Below are 22,564 nucleotides of genomic sequence, written 5' to 3' on the forward strand. Positions count from 1 at the left end.
TTTTATATTGTTTGCTTTTTATATTATTAGCAGCTAACCTTCTTGTGAAGGTAATTAAATGCTACTTTCATACATAAGCATTGAAAGGCAGTGAGGAGTCCTCCCAGTTTTCATGTAATTCAGAAATTACACACTTTTCTTTTTTACATACACTTTTTCCTCTTAACAAATTTCCTGGTTTGTCCACACAGTTAGGAGTTTCAGAATATATTTGTATTATGCTTCTAATTAAGTTGTGGGACTCTGAAATTACTGTTTTAATTTTTACTTTATCGAGCCCAAAAGATCTCTCTAATCACAACTTTTGGGTGATGGCAGCACAGTAGCAGAGGCTCCATGTCCAGTGGTGTGCAGAAGTACCTGCTTTAGGGTATATCTGGTCCTCCATTCCTGCTACATAACATTTAGCTTCACGAAAAGACTAGGTGGTTTTGTATTTTTCAAACGTGTGTCATCAAAGAGGTAAAAAAAAAAAAAAAAAGTAGAGGTAACTGAAGAAAGAGTGCATTGTAAACTACTAGGTGCTATTTGGAGAAATAAAAGTCAACAAAATGTTTATTGAACACCTATTGATTTTTTAAAAAATATTTTATTTAATTTATTTATTTGGTTGCGCTGGGTCTTTGTTGCGGCAGGTGGGCCCCTTAGTTGTGGCTTGCCTGCTCCTTAGTTACACACGTGCATTCATTAGTTGTGGCTGGCAGGCTCATTAGTTGCGGCTCTCAGGCTCCTTAGTTTGCAGCATGCACGTGGCATCTAGTTCCCTGACCAGGGGTTGAACCCAGGCCTTCTGCATTGGGAGCTCAGAGTCTTAGCCACTGCGCCACCAGGGAAGACCCTATTGATGTTGTTTGTATCTGTTATCTTGTGGAGTGGCTGTGAGCTGGTGTGTAGCTGTCCGTCCAGGTGCTAGAGATGGTTTCACAGTAACAATGTGAGGTTGGCCAAAGACTGCTTCCAGTGAACTAGAGCAGTTATTCTTACAGCATCATCACTGGGATGCACTTGGATTTCACACACACTGTCTCTCTCAGAGAATGGGGTGGGGGTTATCTGTGCAGTGTGAATATCCCTGAGGGTGCAGGTGGCAGTATCTTGCATGTGAACAGATGGTGGAGGGGCAGTAAGATTTGGTTTAGAATCTTTCACCCAGCTCTTTTCCTCCAACCCTTGTCTCTGCTGAGTAACCACATTCAAGCCACACTTGCGTCAGCCTCTTCCCAGTCTTTCCAGCTTGTGCTCATGTGCCGTCTCTGATCTTCCCAGGCCCTGTGATGACACGGGCCCAGGGAATGGTGGGCCCGTGTGACCTCCATGGCCCTCTGCAGTGCCCGAGCTCTGCCGTGACAGGCGTTTTCACGTTGTGCCCTACCTCACCGCTGAGCTTCCTCTCAGCTTTATTTCCTGCTGGCTTATTTCCTTGGGATGGATCCCTGAAAGCGGAACTGGCAGATCAATGGACTGTGGCAGTTCATAGATCTAGTGGCACGTTGCCTGAGTGCTTTCAGAAAGCCTGAAACAATGAAAGGTGCCATCGCAAGGACCAGGGTCCACAGTGTTCCCCCGCGTTCCTGGCAGTGTCGGGGCCCTGTCTTATTTGCATGCTAGTTTGTGGTACTTGATCAGAAATTGTATTTTTTGGTGTCTCTATTGCATTATACTTGATTTCTTTTATAAATTAAAAAGTAATTTTTATTGGCACTGGACTTTTTCTGTGTTTTGTAAATGATTGATTTCATTTTGTCGGGTAGAATTTTATTTGAGTGTATGTGTCTGGTTATTTATAATATCCCTTTTTATTCGCCAGAATTTATTTTCCAAACTTCTTTCTTTGTTTCAGAGTTTGTGGCAGTTTGTGATAGTTGAGAGTGTTGGTTTTCTGGGGTCTGATAATTTGACATTGAGAGATAAAGAAGATAAACTTGTACTAACATAGTTTACCTAGTGCCGACTCCACTGTAATGGAGTTTAGGTGGTAAAATTCTTTGAACTGCCCTGATTCAGAGCCCTCCCCTTGCCATTTCTCAGGAATCTCTGGTTTTCTTGAGGTAATTGCTCGATCACATGCTAGTCCTCGCACTGATCCTTAGAAGCACTGTTTGCTGACTTCCCCTTTTCTTGATTTGGCCAGTCCTTCTCTGCCCTCCTCTCCTTCCCCCTTGGTCTAGGCCCCGCCTGCGCCCACTTTGCAGCTTGTTACCTCCTTGGATGCTATGCTCTTTGCAAGCAGCAATATCCTGGTAGCATTTTATGGTCCTTTTAATAGAAAATGCTTCTGACTCTTGGAGGAAAAAAACCCCTAAAGTTACCAGACTTTAAACTGGTAAACTGTAATTGTGGCCCCAGGGATGATGGAAATCCTTCATTTTTCTCAGTTGCGTCATACACACCATGAGCCCACTTAGAAGGTGGGACTGTCTCCCTTTAAAGTTCTCCTTGATGCCTGCACATCACATTCATTTGGATATGAGAAATAATTATAACATAAGGATAATTGTGTGCCTCTGGGATGTTTTCCTAGCTCTCTGGGATGTCCAGGAAGTCAAAGTAAACAATAAATATGAGGTGGTGTCTACATCCAGACTAGAACCAGAAGCCGGGATACTATGATCCTTCCATTGTTTGTCTGTGGGGAAGGTGAGAGTGAGTGATTCAGGCAGCCCCAAGTTCTGGGTTTCCTAAAATAGCGTTCTTTCTGTTCCCTGGGATGCCCTTAGTGCACTTCAGTGACCTCTCAAGCCACTTGCTGGGCTCTTGTTGCTATGGTGCTGAAAAGTCATTTATGAGAAAAAGTTCAGGTGTCATCATGGGCATTACAGTTGGAGTGGGGATGGGGCTTAAGTCCTGGGTACAGTAAAATCACTTAAAAAGATCATATGAGGGCTTCCCTGGTAGTGCAGTGGTTGAGAATCCGCCTGCCAGTGCAGGGGACACGGGTTCGAGCCCTGGTCCAGGAAGATCCCACATGCTGCGGAGCAGCTAACCCTGTGCACCACAGCTACTGAGCATGCACTCTGGAGCCCACGAGCCACAACTACTGAGCCTGCGTGCCTAGAGCCCATTCTCCGCAACAAGAGAAGCCACTGCAATGAGAAGCACGCGCACCTCAACAAAGAGTACCCCCCCACTTGCTGCAACTAAAGAAAGCCCATGCGCAGCAACGAAGACCCAGCACAGCCAAAAATAAAAGAAGTAAATTTATTTTTTTAAAAAAAGATCATGTGAAATATTGGAATGGAACTTATTTTGTCAATTTAAAGTGCACATGGTTTAAAACATCAAGTAATGTAGGAGAGCTTATGATGAAATGCAAGGGTGCCCTGTCCTGTCTCACACCAGCTCCTCTCTCCTTCAAGACAACGACTTTTAACTCTTTTAGCTCTATTTTATTGTGTATATTTCTTTTTATTTATTTATTTATTTTTGGCTGCGTTGGGTCTTCATTGCTGCACGCGGGCTTTCTCTAGTTGCTGCGAGCGGGGGCTTCTGCGGGGGCTTCTCACTGCGGTGGCTTCTCTTGTTGCGGAGCACCGGCTCTAGGCATGCGGGCTTCAGTAGTTGTGGCACATGGGCTCAGCAGTTGTGGCTCACGGGCTCAGTAGTTGTGGCGCACGGGCTTAGATGCTCTGCTGCTTGTGGGATCTTCCCCAACCAGGGCTCAAACCCGTGTCCCCTGCATTGCCAGGCAGATTTTTAACCACTGCACCATGAGGGAGGCCCATATTGTGTATATTTCTATTTCTTGATTTCCAATTGTAGATACTACTTACTGATTTTCTTCCAAAAGACATGAGGTCTTTGCTTAGTTCTACCCCCTCTCCACCCCCCTCAATATAGTCATGTCATTATTTTTGGCTCCTCTTTTAATTTCCTTCTTAATTTAATATGCCAGCATCTTTTATAACTTATTTTATCTACAAAGACAGTATCTTTTTGACTCCACTCCATCTGGAGCAAAAAACTAGGGTTCAGGATGGGAGAAGGTAGGTTTTGGCCTATATGTAGGCCTCTGGGGGGTGCTGGGCTAGAAGACCACTAATTGTAAGTGTTCTGGAGAAGTAATCCTCTATTCTGTGTTTTCCTCACGTGTCGCAGCTTAATCTTGAGATAATCTAAAATGTTTCATTTTGGATTTTAGCATAATCTTTGCCTTTTTTATGTTTTACAGAAATAAAATAATTGCCTTTAATAGATGATAATGAAAATACAGAAGAAAGAGAAGCAGGTAAGTGGTCACATATCTTCTAAGGGAATGCATCCAGCATACACTGGTGCTTTTTTACAAGAGGAGATGCTGGCAGTTTGGGCTTATCTCCTAGCCTCTGCTGCCTGTTTCCCATTCTCCACGTGGTAACTGAGAGCTCTGTTCTGAATGACTTAATATATAGATTTTTACTATGCACAGGTCAGCTCTATATAGGAATAAATGTAATGAAGATTGTAGATCAGAATATTATTCAGAATTAGCTATGCGAAAGAGAAATAGCTTACCAAGTTTTTATCAAGGGAGAAGTGATCGCTTCTTTATAGTTTACATATTTATTATTTTCGATGTTTGGTTAAACTAAAAGCATTCACTTACAGAATTCTTATTTATCATGATGTGCTGAAGTTTTCTCCTGCAGAAAATAGTGAACTAATTGGAAGTTTGTCCCTGCAGAAAATAGTGAACATTAACTGTTTGGCATTTGGTTTCCTGGAGGGGAGTTGATAAAAACATTTGGCCCTTATGACGCATCCTACTAAAATCTTTTTCCTTAGTTGGTATTTATGTGTTCCAGGTGATTACGTTTTCAGAGGATCCCAGAGACCTAAACCAGTGTGGCTCAGGGAGGTGAGATGAGGGGACCTGCCTCTGTCTCTTAGAAACAGGCTGTCTCTGATGGGCTGGTTTTCCTTTTACAGAATTGAATGACAACCTGGTAACTGGGGAGATCTGAATCCCTGCCCTTCAGCTGGGACCCTATGCAGAGAGGTTGGGTGGGACCAGCCACTTTCCTCTCTGCTTGTAGAGCACTGAGTAGTCGGATACAGGGTGACCTAGGGATATGGTTACAAGGACTACCCTCTGTTCTGTTCCCAGTGGATAGGTCCTTGTGAAACCAAAACAAAATGGCCTGTTTGGGGAAAGAATTGAGTCACCTGCTGCTAATTTTAATAAGAAGAGCAGTGCCTAAACACTATCTACACGCTGGTTTCCTCCTGTCCTGGCTCTGTAGAGTCAAAAGTTAGTACACAAACACTGTAGAGAGTGCAGTTCCATCTGCCAGGATTTTACCCTATGGATTTACTCAGATGGGTGTGTAGGTTTCATTGCGACTTTGTTTATTATAGCGAAAATGGAAACGAACTTAAATGTCCGTCAAAAAGGAGACTACAGGCGTGCCTCGTTTTACTGTGCAGGTATTATTACATTTTTTACAAATTGAAGGCTTGTGGCAGCTCTGCCTTGAGTAGGGCTATCAGCACCATTTTTCCAACAGCATTTGCTCACTTCATGTCTCGGTGTCACATTTTGGTAATTCTCTCAGTATTTTGGAACTTTTCATTATTATTATATTTGCTGTGGTGATCTGTGATCCGTGATCTTTGGTGTTACTATTGTAATTGTTTTGGGGTGAACTTCACTGGTAAATGTCTGTGACTGCTCCACCAACTGACTGGCTGTTCCTCCATCTTTCACCTCCTCCTCCGGTTTCTGAGCCCAGGAAACAACCATTCCTTGAGACACAACAATATGGAAGTTAGGCCACTTAATAACCCTACAGTGGCCTCTAGGTGTTCAAGTGAAAGGACCAGTTGCTCGGCTCTCACTTTCGATCAAAAGCTAAAGGTGATTAAGTTTAGTGAAAAAGGCACATGGAAAGCAGAGAGGCCACAAGCGAGGCCTCTTGTGCTAAACAGTTTAGCCAAGTTGCGGATGCAAAGGAAGAATCCTTGAAGGAAATTAAAAGTGCCGTTCCAGTGAACACGCAAATAAGAAAGCACCACAGCCTTATTGCTGACATGGAGATAGTTTGAGTGGTCTGGATAGAAGATCAGACAAATCACACCATTCTCTTAAGTCAAAGCCTAATCCAGAGCAAGGCCCTAACTCTCTTCAATTCTATGAAGGCTCAGAGAGGTGAGGAAAGTGTAGAAGAAAAGTAAAGCTAACAGAGGTTGGCTCATGAGGTTTAAGGAGAGGAGCTGTCTCCATAACCTAAAAGTACAGGGTGAAGCAGCAAGTGCTGATGTAGAAGCTGCAGCAAGTTATCCAGAAGATCTAGCTGAGATAATTAATGAAGGTGGCCACACTAAACAACAGATTTTCAGTTTAGACAGAACAGCCTCCTATTGGAAGAAGATGCCATTTAGGACCTTGATAGCTAGAGAGGGCAAGTCAGTGCCTGTCTTCAAAGTTTCAAAAGACAGGCTGACTCTCTTGTTAGGGGATAATGCAGCTGTTGACTTTTAGGTTGAAGCCAGTGCTCATGTACCATCCTGAAACTACTAGGGCCCATGAGAATTATGCTAAATCTACTCTGCCTATACTCTCTAAATGGAAATTACAAAGCCTGGATGATAGCATATGTGTTTACAACATGGCTTACTGTATGTGTAAGTCCACTGTTGAGGCCTACTGCTCAGAAAAAAAGATTTTCTTTCAAAACATTACGGCTCATTGACAATGCACATGGTCACCCAAGAGCTTTGATGGAGTTGTACAGCGAGATGAATGATGTTTTCATGCCTGCTCACACAGCATCCATCTGCAGCCCATGGATCAAGGAGGAATTTTGACTTTCAAATCTTATTATTTAGGACATACATTTTGTAAGGTTGTAGCTGCCATAGATGGTGATTTCTCTGATGGATCTGGGCAAAGTAAGTTGAAAACCTTCTGGAAAGGATTCACCATACTAGATGCCATGAAGAACATTTGTGATTCATGGGAAGAGGTCAAAATGTCAACATTAACAGGAGTTTGGGAGAAGTTGATTCCGACCCTTATGGGTGACTTTGAGGGGTTCAAGACTTCAGTGGAGGAAATAACTTCAGATGTGGTGGAGAAGACAAGAGAACCAGAATTAGTAGTGGAGCCTGAAGATGGGACTGAATTGCTGCCATCTCATGATAAAACTTGAACAGTTGCTTCTTATGGATGTGCATAGAAGGTGGTTCCTTGAGATGGAGTCTACTCCTGGTAAAGATGCTGTGAAGATTGTTGAAATGACAACAAAGGATTTAGAATATTACATAAACTTAGTTGATAAAGCAGCAGCAGGGTTTGAGAGGATTGATTCCAATTTTGAACGAAGTTCTACTGTGGGTAGAATGCTGTCAAACAGCACTGCATGCTACAGAAAACTGTGCAAGGAAGAGTCAGTTGATGTGGTAAACTTCATTGTTGTCGTATTTTAAGAAATTGCCACAGACACGCCAGCTTCAGCAACCACCACCCTGATCAGTCAGCAGCTGTCAACACCAAGGCAGGACCCTCCACCAGCAAAAGGACTATGACTTGCTGAAGGTTCAGATGATGGTTAGCATTTTTTTTAGCAACAAAGTATTTTTATTTTAATTTTTTAAAATAGAAAACATAAAGGAACTTTAATATCCAGTCAGGGCAAAGCATACTGGATTTAATGACCCATTAATTGTGAACCACTTTAGGTTCTTCACAGTAACAGATGTATTTTAAAGTAAAATTTGAATGCATATTGCAGAGAATGAATCCATTTAAAAAACTTTATAATTTCCTTACCTGATACTAATACCAGTATGATTTTTAGACTGTAAATTTTTTAAATGATTTAACACTGAGAATAAGATTTAAAGCAAAGTTAGCAATGTTCCTGAATTACAGATTTGTTCAGTAGTAAGCCTTTGAGTAATAGTACTTTCTTCTCAAAAAGTAGTCAGTGTACATTTTAGAATTGTGCAGTAAGAAAATATTGGCTAATAAAAAGTGGTATTACTTGAGATAGTCAAAATGAAAGAAAAACTATACTTTTGCTTGGATTATTTATGCCCAAATAATTTACCCTGCAGTCCACAGATGTATAGGGCATAAAATATTTTTGAATAAGAGAAAAGCGAGGGTCCTAAAATAGGAACATAAACCAGAAGAATCTAAAAACAGCATCCTGTTATTTTTTGAGTATTTAAGCTGCTTTTGGTTGCATGCCCTGATCTGTAGAAGGTTAATTAACAAGGAAGTAAAATTTCCAAGTGTTTAAAAAATTTGCTCATCTTCTATAAAGCAAGTTTTAATGTGTCAACACTTAAAAAATACACAGTGACTTGATGAAACATCAGTACAACTGCATAGAATTGAGCTCCAGAGAATTATACATTTATGAGCTGTCTTTCCTGGGCTCTGGTTTACAGGAGTATTGGCTTAGAGACCAGCTTAGAGCCATCTGCTCCTACCTGGAGGATACAGGCCAGAAAACTCTTAGGATTATATGGGCCTTTTCTGTTCCTAAATAAAACACCAGGAGCTCTCTGGTCTTAAAAACAACCGAGCATCCAAATATGTACACTGGGGACCCTTCCCCTTTGTGAGTCAAAGAAGAGGAGAGTTTGTGACTTTTGCTGAAAACGAAACAAAACAAAATCTCCCACAATTCTTCTAAGAGACTGAAATGTACTAGAAATTTCAAAACTAGAACAATGCCATCAAAGATTAAACCTCTGAATGCCACCCCAAAATAATAAAATTGGGACCTCCAGGAAAACAGGTACGAAAAGAATCAAAGTAATGAATGCACTGAGGATTCCCCTCTTTGAAGGCTGTTTAAGGAGGTAGGGTTTCACGGGTTTTTGTTTGTTTATCTTTTGGCCTCTGAACATTTAAAAAATGCTTTGCCCGTCTCGTCATTTAGGCTAATTTTGGAGTTCACAAGAAACCCTAATACTGACATAAGGATATTCTACAGTTTCACAGCTATCATTTGTACATATTAAAATCAAGTTGATTTACTCTTTTTGAGTAAGTATAACTAGAATATGGCAAATTAATATATTTCTTTACATACAACTTTGTGTCTCAAAGTTCTTGAAAAACAAGAGCAGATAACTTTGTATTCAAAGACTACCAAAGTGTGCATTTGATATTTATATGCAAACAAAACCTTATGAATCTCCTGTCAATTCTGCATGATGCCTTTAAGGAGGAAATTACATACAAAGTTGCTAACTGTGCAAAATGTTAAATTGCTAAAACATTTTACATAATGAAATGATACATGTAAATGTAGAAGTTGACACATGAAATTAACATGGGTTCATAAGAACTTATCACATTTCAGAGATTTTCTTTAGTAACAAGTTTTTATTTATTTTTATATTTCCTGTACACAGCAAAGTTTATCACAGAAGGTAACCCTTTTAAACAAATTCAACAGGGAGTTCTTGAGGCACCTTCTCATATAAAACACAAGATGAATGCAATTATCAATCCATCTGAGAAAAGTTTTCAATCTAAAGATCATTTTTTTCCATTTAAGTATATTTTATAGAACTTTGATAAGGCAAGACAAATTGTGAAAAAATGTAGATACAAAAATGATGTAAACTAATATCTTATATTAAAAAACCCCAAAGGGAAAACTGGAGATGGGGCAGCTCAAACAATGCCTATTTCAGAAAAACCTAAAATAGAATTGTGCATAAGCTGAAGATTACAAAGAACTTCTGGACTCGGCACAGTTTGGGTTTTCCTTTTTTCTTTTTTTTTTTAGTCTTTATATTACAGGTTTTAAATCATATCGGGAATGCAAACTAGAACTGCCCACTACTTCAGTGGAAAAAGTTCAACATTGTGCAGTTTTCTGCCTCTATTTTTAAAAAGTGGCAGCAATCCCTGCATTTGTATATGAAACAAAGATTTGAGAAACTTTATCAAAAAAGGTAATGAAGGCAAAAATTGGCAGACATCCAGCATATTGTTTCTTTTTAAAACAATGTGGATGGTAATTTCATGATTAAAAAATGAATCTTTTAAATAAATACATTGTATCTGACATTCGCACTGACTGATTTGATAAATCTTTAAGTAAACAAGGGCTTTACTACACTCCCTGTAGCCTTAAGCCACTGGCTTTAGGTTCTGGAGTCCTTTTTCACTGGGTTTCATACACTGCGACTCTGCAGACTGATCAGGCATCATGCTGCCATTCTGTCCTGGAGGCGGCTGCACTCCATAATTTGGTCCCATCCATGGTGCAGAAGACTGTTTAAATCCCTGCTGGTTCCATAGCTGGCCATACATTCCATATGCAGGTACTTGCCAACCATTAGGCATATACTGGCCAATTTGTTGTGTGTTCCCATACCACTGGCCCCAGTGGCCGTAAGCTTGTGGATATCCAATTTGATTCTGCTGTTGCATGGGATTTATCATATCAAGAGTTTCTTTGCCCCAGTAGCATTTCACAACATGGCCTTCAGTGGTAGTTCCATTAACAGAAACAACTGCATGTGCTGCACTTTCATGGGAATTGAACCGAACAAAAGAATATCCTTTATATGGAAAGACTCGAAGTTCCATTATTTGTCCAAATGGCGAAAAAGTCTGACGCATTAGTTGTTCTGTTAGCCCAGAAGTGACATCTCCATCATATACAGTACAGTTGCTTGGACTAGACTGATTTACGACCTCATCATATGATAGCTGTTTGGTGTTTGACTCATATGTACTCTTTGGAACTGGAGGCTTTCGGGTTGCCCAGTTAGTTCTGATTTTGTCTTCCACCAAGCCACTGGCCACCCATCTGTTGAATGGAGTTTTCAGCATCCCATCTGTTGAAAAAGGAGACAAAGCCATATCCCTTAGACTTTCCTGTTGCCATGTCTTTTACCACTTGGGCATCTGATATTCTTCCAAATGGTCAAAAGCAGCTTTTGTATCTTCAGTTGTAATTTCTGGACTGAGATCACCAACAAAGACATGGAAATGACCTTGTGAACGCTGTGTGCTAACAACGGTACTACTGCTTGTATCCTCCTTTTGACTGCTGTGGGTTGTTGCCCACTTCACTTTGACTTCCTTACCCATTATCTTCCACCCATTCATAGCAGCTAGTGCTACAGCTGCATGACGACGCTCATAAAACTCTGCAAAACAATATGGATCATTTCCAGCTGTATCCATAATCATTCTGGAGAATTAAAGCTTCTGTCACATCTCAGGAAAGCTTACCGACATATAGAGTCTTAGGCATTTAGTCCTCCATGGCTGCTGCTGTCGCGGTGGCGCCTCCGGGTCCAGCTCTCTACCCTTTACTACCTCACAAATCTTTTGAGCGGCCATGGCTGCAAAATGGCGGAGTTTCTCGGCCAACTAGAGGTTACTGCGTCCCCTTCTTCAGCAGCAATTACACTAAACCGCCCAGCCCAGCGCGAACAACAAAGCCTCGGGTCAAGATGGCGGTGAGCCGGGCACCTTAGAGCAGCCCGGGAAGTGACCCGGACCGCGCAGGCGCAGAAGAATCTTGCACTTTGGACCTCCTGTAATTTAATTTTTTTAAATCGGAGTACAGTGTCAAGCAATAAGATATTTTTAAATTAAGGTATGTAGATTTTTTTTTTTAGACATAGTGCTAGTGCACACTTAATAGACTACAGTATAGTATAAACATAACTTTTGTATGTACCTGTAAACCAAAAAATTTGTGTGACTCACTTTACTACAGTATTTGCTTTATTGTGGTGGTCTGGAACTGAACCTGCAATATCTGTGAGGTAGGCCTGTATATACATCATAGCACATCTACCTAGTGGAATATTTTGCTGCTGTTAAAAATAACACATTACTGAAGAGAATCCCAAGCCCTCGAAACTACTGTCATTTATGATACATGGGCAGATTTTTATTTCTTAAAACAATCTGCAAATTTAATTTTTTAAACATTATTTAAGGTAAGCTTTCATTTCAATAAAAACATTCTTTACCAAAATTATCCCAACATGAATTTAGGTTCTTTTCTTTTCAAAGTTCATATTGAGACCTTTGGTATGTCAGCCAGTTATTACGTAACGTCAGTGAGATGGTTTTCATTTACACCTCATAGTATATGTTGATGAGCAGGGCAGAGTTTTTATTTAAAAGTTAATATTAGATAGGTGGAGGGGCAAGTTAATGAAGTAGAGGAGTTGATCCTGCTTCTCTTATAGGTACTGGTGACGGGCCATACCGACGACTGAACTGCAAGACGTTGCTGAGCATGCTAAAGCAATCCATGGGCTCTAAAACCTATCTTGTGACATAGCTTAACATATTTTTGTTTTTCTTGTTCTAATTCATTTTGTGCTCTGAAACATATACTTGAGAGGCCAGAGCAAAGTGATCAGGATGATAAAAGAATGTTGACTCATTCAACATGAGGTATGATAGATGAAACTAAGATTACGTAGCCTGAAGAAGGGAATATTTAAAAGTGTCTCTTGCAAAAGAGGTTGACTGTGTCTGTTGCTGGACTTGTAGGTGAGAATGGAGAGTTATAGGGGGACAGGCTTTAGCTCCATCTGAAGAAGACCGTCCTGAGAAGTTGAGCTGCCCAGCTGTGGCCTGCACCTTGTGGGCACTAAGCTCCCCACTCCTGGGAGAGACTGGAAAGCTGTTTGTTTGTGTGTCAGAGGCCAGGAAGTGGGCGTTTGGCCCAGATGACCTTAGTGGTACATCCTGACTAGAATCCTAGGGTTTACCAGGGCATTTATGTATGGCAGTTATCTGTGGTATCAACATAAATAGTAGTCTAAGTAGATACAATTTTTAATTAAAATATTACATAATAGTTATATATTACATAGTGGTTCTTTCAGCTCATGTTACTGATATTACTCGATATATCACTAGGTGAAACAAACACGAAACAGTTTTTTAAAAATAGAAATAAGCGGCTGAGTTTTAAATTCTATGAATAAAGTGGCTTTGAGTCCGTCTACATACAGAAAACATTGGAATAAACACAACCACTTTTTTTTTTTTTTTTTTTTTTTTTTGCGATACGTGGGCCTCTCACTGTTGTGGCCCCTCCCGTTGCGGAGCACAGGCTCCAGACGTGCAGGCTCGGCGGCCATGGCTCACGGGCCCAGCCGCTCCGCGGCACGTGGGATCCTCCCGGACCGGGGCACGAACCCGTGTCCCCTGCATCGGCAGGCGGACCCTCAACCACTGTGCCACCAGGGAAGCCCCACAACCACTTTTAAACAGTGAATAGAATTGCCTCATCTCCTGTCCTGACCAGAGGGTTCTGGGAATCTCTGGTAACAAGACCTTGGGCCAACATCAAAGTGGCAACAAAAGATCTAGGATCCGTGACGTTTGACAAGTGTCGCTGTGACTGTAGAGAATTGCCTCCCTCCATCTAACTTGGATTCACTCTTGAGACCCAAAGCTGGTATTCTGAGTATTGTGGGAAAAAAGCAGGAGTAACAGCAGTGAACTTCTTTCCACTTTTGATACAATTTATGGTTTTCTCATTAACTCACTGTCTTTTGCCTCAGTTATACCGTCCCTTTACTATTGATATGGTTTTGGATAAATTGTGCCAGTTTTGGGAAACTACGTAACATGTAGTGACCAAGGATCAAAAGTTCTCATTTTGGGATGAAAACGGAAATATAGTACCCACTGCTAACAAAATGTGTTCTTAGGATGGTGGTTGTAGGTCTTCTGGTAGCTCCCAAGCCCACATTTGATGTTCTTTAACCCTCATCTTGGGATCCTTCTGGGTAGAGTTGAAAAGAGATCACTTACTTAATCTTAAATGTTCTGCTGGATTGTTTGATTCTTCATGTATTATCCCATTCTGGTCTGGGGAACAAATGGATTTATAAAGAAATGGATAGAAGAGGAAAGTTAATGAGTTAACGGTTTTCTGGGGGAAAGGTTAGGGAGATACCCTTGGTGCTGGGGAGTGGATGATGGAAATAAAGTAGAGGTGGTTAGAGAGTCTTGCTAATTCTTATTCTGAGTTTGGTGTATGCAGAACATGAGGCAGTATCGTGAAGTAGTCAAGAGCAGTGGCTCTTAAAACCAGGAGTCAAACCCGGGTTCAAATCTTAGCTCTAGTACTCACTAGCTGTGTAACTTTGGGTGAGTTATTTAACCTCTCTGAACTTCTACTCTATAAAATAGAGTCATATTTGGAACGATAATATACTTCCTCTTAGAGTTGTTTTGAGACATAATCTGTTTAAGAAACCTAGTATATTGCCTGATACTCATTACTTAATAAAATCAGGCATTATTAATAATAGATCATTGCTGACATCTATTTTATCTTTCAAATATCAAAACAACTCTGAGTACTCAGAGTAGCTGTGACTAAAGGTCGAGATATATGAAAAGCACCGTTCCCTGCCCACACATAGTATTCCTAACTCCAGGCAATGGTCTTGCTGTGCCTTGGTATGTGGAAATGGTATTGGCCAGGGTTTGCTTAAGTTCTGGGCTCAGGGGCGCTAGTAACCCAGGACTACAGTGAAATTACAGGTGGGCCAGGAAGGAAGAGGTAGGAAAATAGTCTTATTCTCTCTGTATTTGTTGATCTACTTGGCTTAGAAGATGTCACAAAAACATTTTAGAAGAGGTCTCTCTTAGCCTTGGTTGGCTGAAACAAACATCATTGCACTTTGACAGATAATTGAATCACTTTGAGCCTTTGGTTTACTCATAAAAGCCGTAGTTGTTTGGAAAAAAACCTCGTGGTTTCTAGAAACAACACTTGTTAACAAACAGGCACTTATTAAGTATTTTCCTTCTCTCTTCCTAACTCTTTCCTGTCAGCATCTAAATTCAATAATCTACCTGCGCCCAGCTTTTGTCACCACATGGAATTAACAAGGTTTAGGTTGACTTTGCCTAAAGATTTAAAGTAGTCAAAGAGTCTTGAAACATCGTAAGAGAAAAAGCCACCACCACCCCATCCTGTTTTAAAAGCAAAAATATGAAAATAGAGGTGGAGACTTGACTGACAGGTTCAAGGGCTGTGGGGTAGAGGAGCTTTGCAGAAATTAGATCGTCAAATCTGTTGATCACTCTTCAGTCCTTAGCTTACCTGCTCCTCAGCAGCATTTGACACCTGTGATCATTCTGTCTTAAAATGCTCTCATCCTCCGGTTTCTGTGAAGCAACACTTTCTTACCCTTTTTCCCTCCTACATCACTGGCCTGACTGCTCCTTCGCCCTGCCTGTAGGTTCTTCCCCCTCCGGGGACCTTAAGTATTAGTGTTCCGCAGGTTAGGTCCTGTTTCCTCTTCTCTCTTTATCCATTCTTCTTGGGCGGTCTAATTTATTCTCATAGACATTTCCCTTGGAAAGTGTATCCAAGAGCGCCCTGGACACCTCTGCCTGAAACTGAACTCTTCTCCTCCTGGTGCGAACCAGCTGTGACCATGTGAGGAGCCATGTAGGACTGAAATACCTGCTTCATCACCCAAAGCACAGAACTCCTGGGTGTGGAAGGATTGAATATGCTGAATACAGGGAAAAAACTCACAAACACAGAGGGGACACACAGACACATGCACACACTGACATTGTCCCTGTCCCTCCTCAGATGGGTCTTGCTCACTCAGCCTCAGCACAAATGTATTTGCCAAATGAATGAGTCCCAGTGCAATTGCAGTGTGATAAAGGCAAGGATATGTGGGGTTTTCTGTCTTTACTGCATTCCACAGGCAGGCCGTAACTATAAGGAGAAAGAGAAGGTGAAACAATAAGACAATTCTAATTCCAACTGGAAAGTAGCTTTGCCACCTGGAATGTCCACAGACCAACTCGTTAGTAGTAGTAACTACTTCTTATTTTGTATTTTCATTTTGTTATTTGGACTTTTAAAAAAAGACAGATCTCAAACTTAGTTAAGCTTGTCTGCTTTTTTGTGTGTGTGTGTGTGGTATGCGGGCCTCTCACTGTTGTGGCCTCTCCCGTTGCGGAGCCCAGGCTCCGGACGCGCAGGCTCAGCCGCCATGGCTCACGGGCCTAGCTGCTCCGCGGCATGTGGGATCTTCCCAGACCAGGACACGAACCCGTGACCCCTGCATTGGCAGGCGGCCTCTCAACCACTGTGCCACCAGGGAAGCCCCTTGTCTGCTTATTTTTATATTTAGTCGATTTCTTGATATTAAGTAAGTCTACACAGAAAACACTTTCCTCTCCCTGGGGAAGGTGGAAGACCCTGAAGCGATGGGCAGCAGGGGCTCCCTGGGCCGCTCACTGCTGGGTTGAAATTGGAGGAAGCGCTTCTGGGTGAAGGGTGTGCAGGGGCCTTTCCAGCCCGAGTGCAAAGTACACTCTGCCCTGCCCTCAGTCAGATGTAATCATAGTGCTGGCGCCTCTCATATTCTGCCTTTGATTCCTGAATACTGATGATTTGGAGGAGTGTGAATTGTCTGGCAAACAATTTTTCCTTCATTATTAAAGTCTATTACATCTATGTGAAAATTTTTCTATTATAAGTATATTGAAAGCAATATTCTCATTATTGAAAATTTAGATGTCTGTTTAATAAAAAAAATTTTAAAAACCCAAATTTGCACAGCCCCAAACGATTAACATTTTGTTTATTTTCTCCCATTCTTTCTTCTGTACACAGGTATTTGTTGTCATTTTTGTTTACACATACAATTTTGTAGATGTCTTTTTTCTCTTTTTTCAAATTGAAAATATTAATTTCATCCAATAATCATATGATTGAGTTTTACTGTAAGCCACAAAGATCTTGGGGAACACCACAAAGTCACTGTCTCATGAAGCTTACCTTCTAATCATGGGAAACAGGTAAAGGCAAACAAATAATAACTTAGAGAAATTTTTGAAAAAAGAAGTGAAAGTTGCCCACAGTGTTATCTCCCAGACATAATGATGGTATGTGTCCTAAATTTATTTTAAAAAGCTAATGTTGGGCTTCCCTGGTGGCTCAGTGGTTGAGAGTCCGACTGCCGATGGAGGGGACACAGGTTCGTGCCCCGGTCCAGGAACATCCCACATGCCGCAGAGCGGCTAGGCCCGTGAGCCATGGCCGCTGAGCCTGCGCGTCCGGAGCCTGTGCTCCGCAATGGGAGAGGCCACAGCAGTGAGAGGCCCGCGTACCGCAAAAAAAAAAAAAAAAAGAAAAAAAAAAGAAAAGCTAATGTTGATATAGCCTTCTTAAAAAAACAAAAATGGGATTAGATCATAGGTTTTCTTTTTTTACTTTCCCACATGTTGTGGACACTTTTTAAATGTCAACTAAAACTTTGTGTAACAGTGGCTGTGTAGTAGTATTCTGTATGATGGATGTGCTGTTAATTTAAGCATTTTCCTAAAGGTCGACAAATAGAGTATTTACAGTTTTTTACTCTATTAAAAATAATTCTGTATCAGATATTCTTATACATAAACCTTTGGAGTATCTAAATGTTTCCTTAGTTTATGTCTCAAAGAGAAATTGCTCACTTTAAAAGCATATCCAAAATTAAAATTTTAGTATTATTGCTACTCTCTCCTACAAAAAATCTTTTAATAGTTGATGTTCCTGCCAGCAACATATGAGAGGACCCTTTTCAGTATATTCTTACATTGAATTTTTAAAAATTGAGATATAATTCACATGCTGTAAAATCCACACTTTTAAAACATGCAATTCAGTGGTTTTGGTATAGTCACAAGATTGTGTAAAGATCACCACTATCTGATTCTAGAACATTTCATCATCCCCCAAAGAACCTTATGCCCTCACTAGTCACTCTGTTTTTTCCCTCAACCCCTGGCAACCTCTACTCTACTTTTTGTCTCTATGGATTTGCCAGTTTGGGGTATTTCATGTAAATGGAATTATACAATATGTGGTCTTCTGTGCTTGGCTCCTTTCACTTAGCATAATTCTTTCAGGGTCTATCCATTTTGTAGCCTGGGTGATTTTCTTAGATTCTAGTTTGACTTTCAAGTACTTGAGAGATTCTTAGGGGGATAACCCAGGTTTGTCCTTGGACCTCTGTTTGGGAAGCATTGACCTAGGCTGTAGTCTTTCCATTAGTTCTTAAATCCTTTACAACTGACCCAGAACCTGTTTATCTAGATTCACATTTTTAAGTGTCTTTTCTAGGCATATTGTAGGTTGATGGTCTTCGATCAAAGAAATATGTTTTATTACTATCAGTGCAGTTTATGAGTTATCATTGTTGCATGTTTCATCAGTCAGTCTCTCTCAGTTTCATCCTTGTGTTCCTAGATGCTAGTCTCTTTAAATTGTCAATGTAATGTAAAATGTTGTTACTGTGGTCCATCATCTGAAGTCTGTTCCTTTTAGGGCCATTTTCAAAATGGTAATTTAGGGCTTCCCTGGTAGCGCAGTGGTGGAGAGTCCGACTGCCTGCCGATGCAGGGGACACGGGTTCGTGCCCCGGTCCAGGAAGATCCCACATGCCGCGGAGCGGCTAGGCCCGTGAGCCATGGCCTCTGAGCCTGCGCGTCCGGAGCCTGTGCTCCGCAACGGGAGAGGCCCGCGTACCGCAAAAAAAAAAAAAAAGGTAATTTAATGCCCTTCTTAGTGGAAGTTGAAACAAAGACTTTATTTAGGCTCTTTACCTTTTCCCCCACTGACCTTGAGAAACATGGAAGAAATATGTTTTGTCTTATATTTTTAATCCTCAGCAGATATCTTTTCCAGGCTCCCAACAAGGTGCCTTATAAATAAAAGCATTTCTGGTGGATTATTGACTTTCGAGATTATAATTTCATATATTTGGTTACTAATATCTGCCTTCTGGAACACTTCCTCCTTTTTTTTTTTAAAAGAAGGTGTTGGGGGTAGGAGTTTATTAATTAATTAATTTATTTTTGCTGTGTTGGGTCTTCGTTTCTGTGCGAGGGCTCTCTCTAGTTGTGGCAAGCGGGGGCCACTCTTCATCACGGTGCGTGGGCCTCTCACTATTGCAGCCTCTCTTGTTGCAGAGCACAGGCTCCAGATGCGCAGGCTCAGTAGTTGTGGCTCATGGACCTAGTTGCTCTGCGGCATGTGAGATCCTCCCAGACCAGGGCTTGAACCCGTGTCCCCTGCCTTAGCAGGCAGATTCTCAACCACTGCGCCACCAGGGAAGCCCACACTTCCTCCTTTTTAACACGGGCTGATTGTGCCTCACGTCTTGTCCCAGCTCTACCAACTTCCTAGGAATACATCTTGACAAATTGCTTTCTCTCTCTAAACCTCTAAATCTCTAAACAGATTATCTTATCTGTAAAATGAGAAGTGGACTAGACAACTCTCTAGGATTCCTGGGAATAGAATTGCTGGGACATCAGGTAGGTATGTGTTTAGTTTTATAAAGAACTACCTGACCTTTTCCTAAAGCGGTTGTGCACACCATCACATTTAACGTTTCTAACCAAATGTCATCATGCTGGCCTGGTGGCCTGGTTCCCTGACATGTGGTGAAATACTCAACGAAACAAGCATTTGGCCAGAGGATTCAGATCCAGGCTTCTCGGCTCACTAGTTGTATGGCCTTGGGCACATCACGTAGCATCAATAATCATTCATTTCTCCATATACAAAATAGGCAGCATGATGCTAAGTTTGTAGGATTGTTGAAAAGATTAGAGATGTCATGAAACATGCTTTGCATAATTCTGAGCATATCCATTTGATGTCTGTCCAGTAGCTGCTAGCTGCTGTTACTGTTATTGCCTAATGATTGAATATCCAGTTACCACCACGCCTGCCTGAGATACCTGCTCAGCTTTTTGGAGAGCCCCAAAAAGAGAGACCTTGACATGAGGTATGAGTTGAGGAGAGAGTCTCACTTTGACCTACAGAGTGCTGCCTTGATGGAATTAGGTCTTCAGTGTATTGTCTTTTAAAGCCTTTTAAATAAACAAACCTGTGTCTCTTGCTTTTTTAGTGTGTCCACCCTTGCATTATAAGCAAAAACTTATTCCTTGAGGGCCAAGTGTCCCTGGCACATAATTAAGTAACACCCCAGGGATGGTTATGCGGTCATAGGATCCCAGCTTTAACTGGGTACCTGTTACAGTACTGTTGAGTTTCTTGCTGTCTTTTCTTTTTTTCTCTTTCTTTCTCTTTCTTTTTCTTTCTTCCTTCCTTTCTTCCTTTCTTTCTTTCTTTTTTCTTTCTTTCCTTCTTCCTTCCTTCCTTCCTTCCTCTCCCCCTCCCCCTCCCCCTCCCCCTCCCCCTCTCTCTTCCTCTCTTCCTCGCTCCCTCCCTAGCTCCCTTCCTCCCTTCTTTTTCTGTCTTTTTATTGTGGTAGAAAATACATAATTATAAAATTTACGATCTAAACCATCTTCTTGTATTTTATTGATTTAAATTTCTTTTAAGTTTAGTTAGTTCCTCTTTTTCCTAAGCCTTAAGCACTGAATCAGCAATGAGGGAGTCAAACTGAATTGTTTTCCCTTTTGTTACCGCCCCCCCCCCAAGTAGTGAGTCCTGCCAGAATGACCAGTTCCCTCTGGATTTAGGCTGTTTATGACACTGGACTTTATTTATGATAAAAAATCCAAAAGGATCCTCCTTTTCTTTCATCGTTTTCTCCTGGGATTCTCAGTGTTATGTTTGGGAGTATCAGACTATGAAAGGGAACTGGGAAGAACAGCAGGGAAATACGCAGTTGAGTTTTGCACTCCCCGTCAGTTCCAGGGTGGGCCAGGAAGTCTGAGCAGAGATTGGTAACCAGAATGCCAGAGAGAAACCACACCATCTGGCAAGTGTCTGTGCCCTTCAGCACAGGCCAGGCCCCTTGGTAAGAGAGCAAGCTACTCACAAATGGGGCTGGTCCTAAGCCATCATCCAAAGATGATTGTAACCATCTTCCTGGAAAGCCTGCTTGTCTCTCCCTAAGTTATTTCTTTGTTCCCTGAAACTAGCACCCACATTATTATCAGATTATTGGCAACCCCAGCCTTGTTATGAAATGACAAATGTACTTTGTGACACCAGGCCTGAACACATGAGATAATACCGTCTGCTTCCAAAGGGCTGTTTCCATGTTGTCATGTTAGGAGGCTTCACTTTTGTTTGGTGGTGCTCCAGAACAGCTGGGAAATGTTCTTTTAGCGTTGCCTTCAGCACCTATGACACTTCCTTTCTAAAGGCATGTATCACAGTAAAGCATCCTCCTGTACGTTAGTTGGTTTTTGCAAGTGGTCAAAGGTTATCTGCTGCTGAGTCTGGTGACAGAGTTAGATGATCATACAGAAGAACACTATTTCTAGTTAAAAATAAAAGGTGTAGTTTTGAATGATCCAGATGTTCTCATTGACAGTCAAACCAGGTGAATGTTAATGCTGCTTGATGATATGTGAGAGCAGAGATTTGGGGAAATAAAGCAGCACGTTGAGGTTGACCCCACATCCTTATCACCCCGGTGACATCATCTTTATTCATGAATACATTTGAACAGTAACTTGTATATCAGCATGATAAATGCCACTCGGGGTCAGAACAGTGTGCCTAGGATTCGTGTCTGCTAGCAGAATCTAAAGGTATTTTGTGGGAGACTGTTGTCGCCAGTTCTAGAAACGGAGCTTAAAAAGGTGTTTCAGATTTCTGCACGTAACATGGAAATCCTTCAGGTTTTTACATACAAATTACCTACATAATATTACTAACAACTTAGTCCACAAGGGCCTTGCTCCACAAGGGCTAAAGCAAACATAATGTGTGTCCTGTTTGCCACTCTGTGCCCATGACCTAGCACGGGAGGAACTACCACATCTCAGACACTCAGGAGATGTGGAACAAGTCCATGCATTCAAAGTTAATACCACTATTTGTGTGAAGCTTGCAGTGGAAGAGTAATATGCTTGTCTCTCTCTCTTTTGCAGTTGTCAAATTTAAAAGTTGTGAATCACTCCCCAATGTCTGATGCCTCCGTCAATTTTGACTACAAATCCCCCTCCCCGTTTGACCACAGCACTGATCAGGAGGACAAAACTGAAGATGTTGCCCGTCCCTGTCTGCCCCAGAAGGACCTGCACACTGCTGAAGAGGACGCTGAGACCCTTTTCCCCAGGAAAACGACATCCCATAACGGGACGGAGGACAGTGGAGGAGGCGGCACTGGCGTGAAGAAGAAACGGAAGAAAAAGGATCCAGGAGAGCAAGAAGGGGCAGCAAAGGGAAGCAAGGACAGGGAGCCCAAGCCAAAGAGGAAGCGTGAACCTAGAGAGCCAAAGGAGCCCAGGAAGGCCAAGGAGCCCAGGAAGGTCAAGGAGCCCAAGGAGCCCAAGCAGAAGGACGGGGCCAAGAAGGTGCGGAAGCCCCGGGAGGCCTCGGGCCCCAAGGAGGCCAAAGAGAAGAGGAGCGGCCCTGACTCTGCAGCCAGGACAAAGTCCAAGAAGGCCAGGTGTGTCCCTTTCTTCCCGTCCCGAGCCCCGGGCTCTGCCTCCACAGAGAGGCTGGCCTTGGCCTTACTCCAGCCCCCCTGGACATGACTTCCCCACTTTCAGCCAAAGTAAACCACCTTCTCACCTCCTTAATTAATACTGTGCTTGCAATTTCTTGCCATTCCCTTTGGATTAAGGAGAAGTGAAGTATGTTAGCACACACAGGGTGTCAGGGAAGGGGCATCA

The 22,564-nt window shown here is 41.9% G+C and overlaps 1 protein-coding gene and 1 pseudogene across 2 annotated transcripts in view; one reads left to right on the top strand and one right to left on the bottom strand.

The window, feature by feature from the left end:
• CHD6 (chromodomain helicase DNA binding protein 6) overlaps window positions 1–22,564 on the top strand; it is a 212,800-nt gene that overhangs the window by 60,821 nt on the left and 129,415 nt on the right. For both annotated transcript variants that reach the window (XM_060030773.1, XM_060030774.1), the window contains exons 2-3: window positions 4,169–4,225; window positions 21,818–22,338. In XM_060030773.1, coding sequence (XP_059886756.1) covers window positions 4,193–4,225; window positions 21,818–22,338 — 554 coding nt within the window. In that variant the 5' untranslated portion in view covers window positions 4,169–4,192. The remainder of the gene's footprint in view (window positions 1–4,168; window positions 4,226–21,817; window positions 22,339–22,564) is intronic.
• On the bottom strand, window positions 9,746–11,487 carry LOC132438500 (cytotoxic granule associated RNA binding protein TIA1 pseudogene; annotated as a pseudogene).

This window comes from Delphinus delphis, chromosome 15 (assembly GCF_949987515.2).
Source record: "Delphinus delphis chromosome 15, mDelDel1.2, whole genome shotgun sequence".
Taxonomy (NCBI): domain Eukaryota; kingdom Metazoa; phylum Chordata; class Mammalia; order Artiodactyla; family Delphinidae; genus Delphinus; species Delphinus delphis.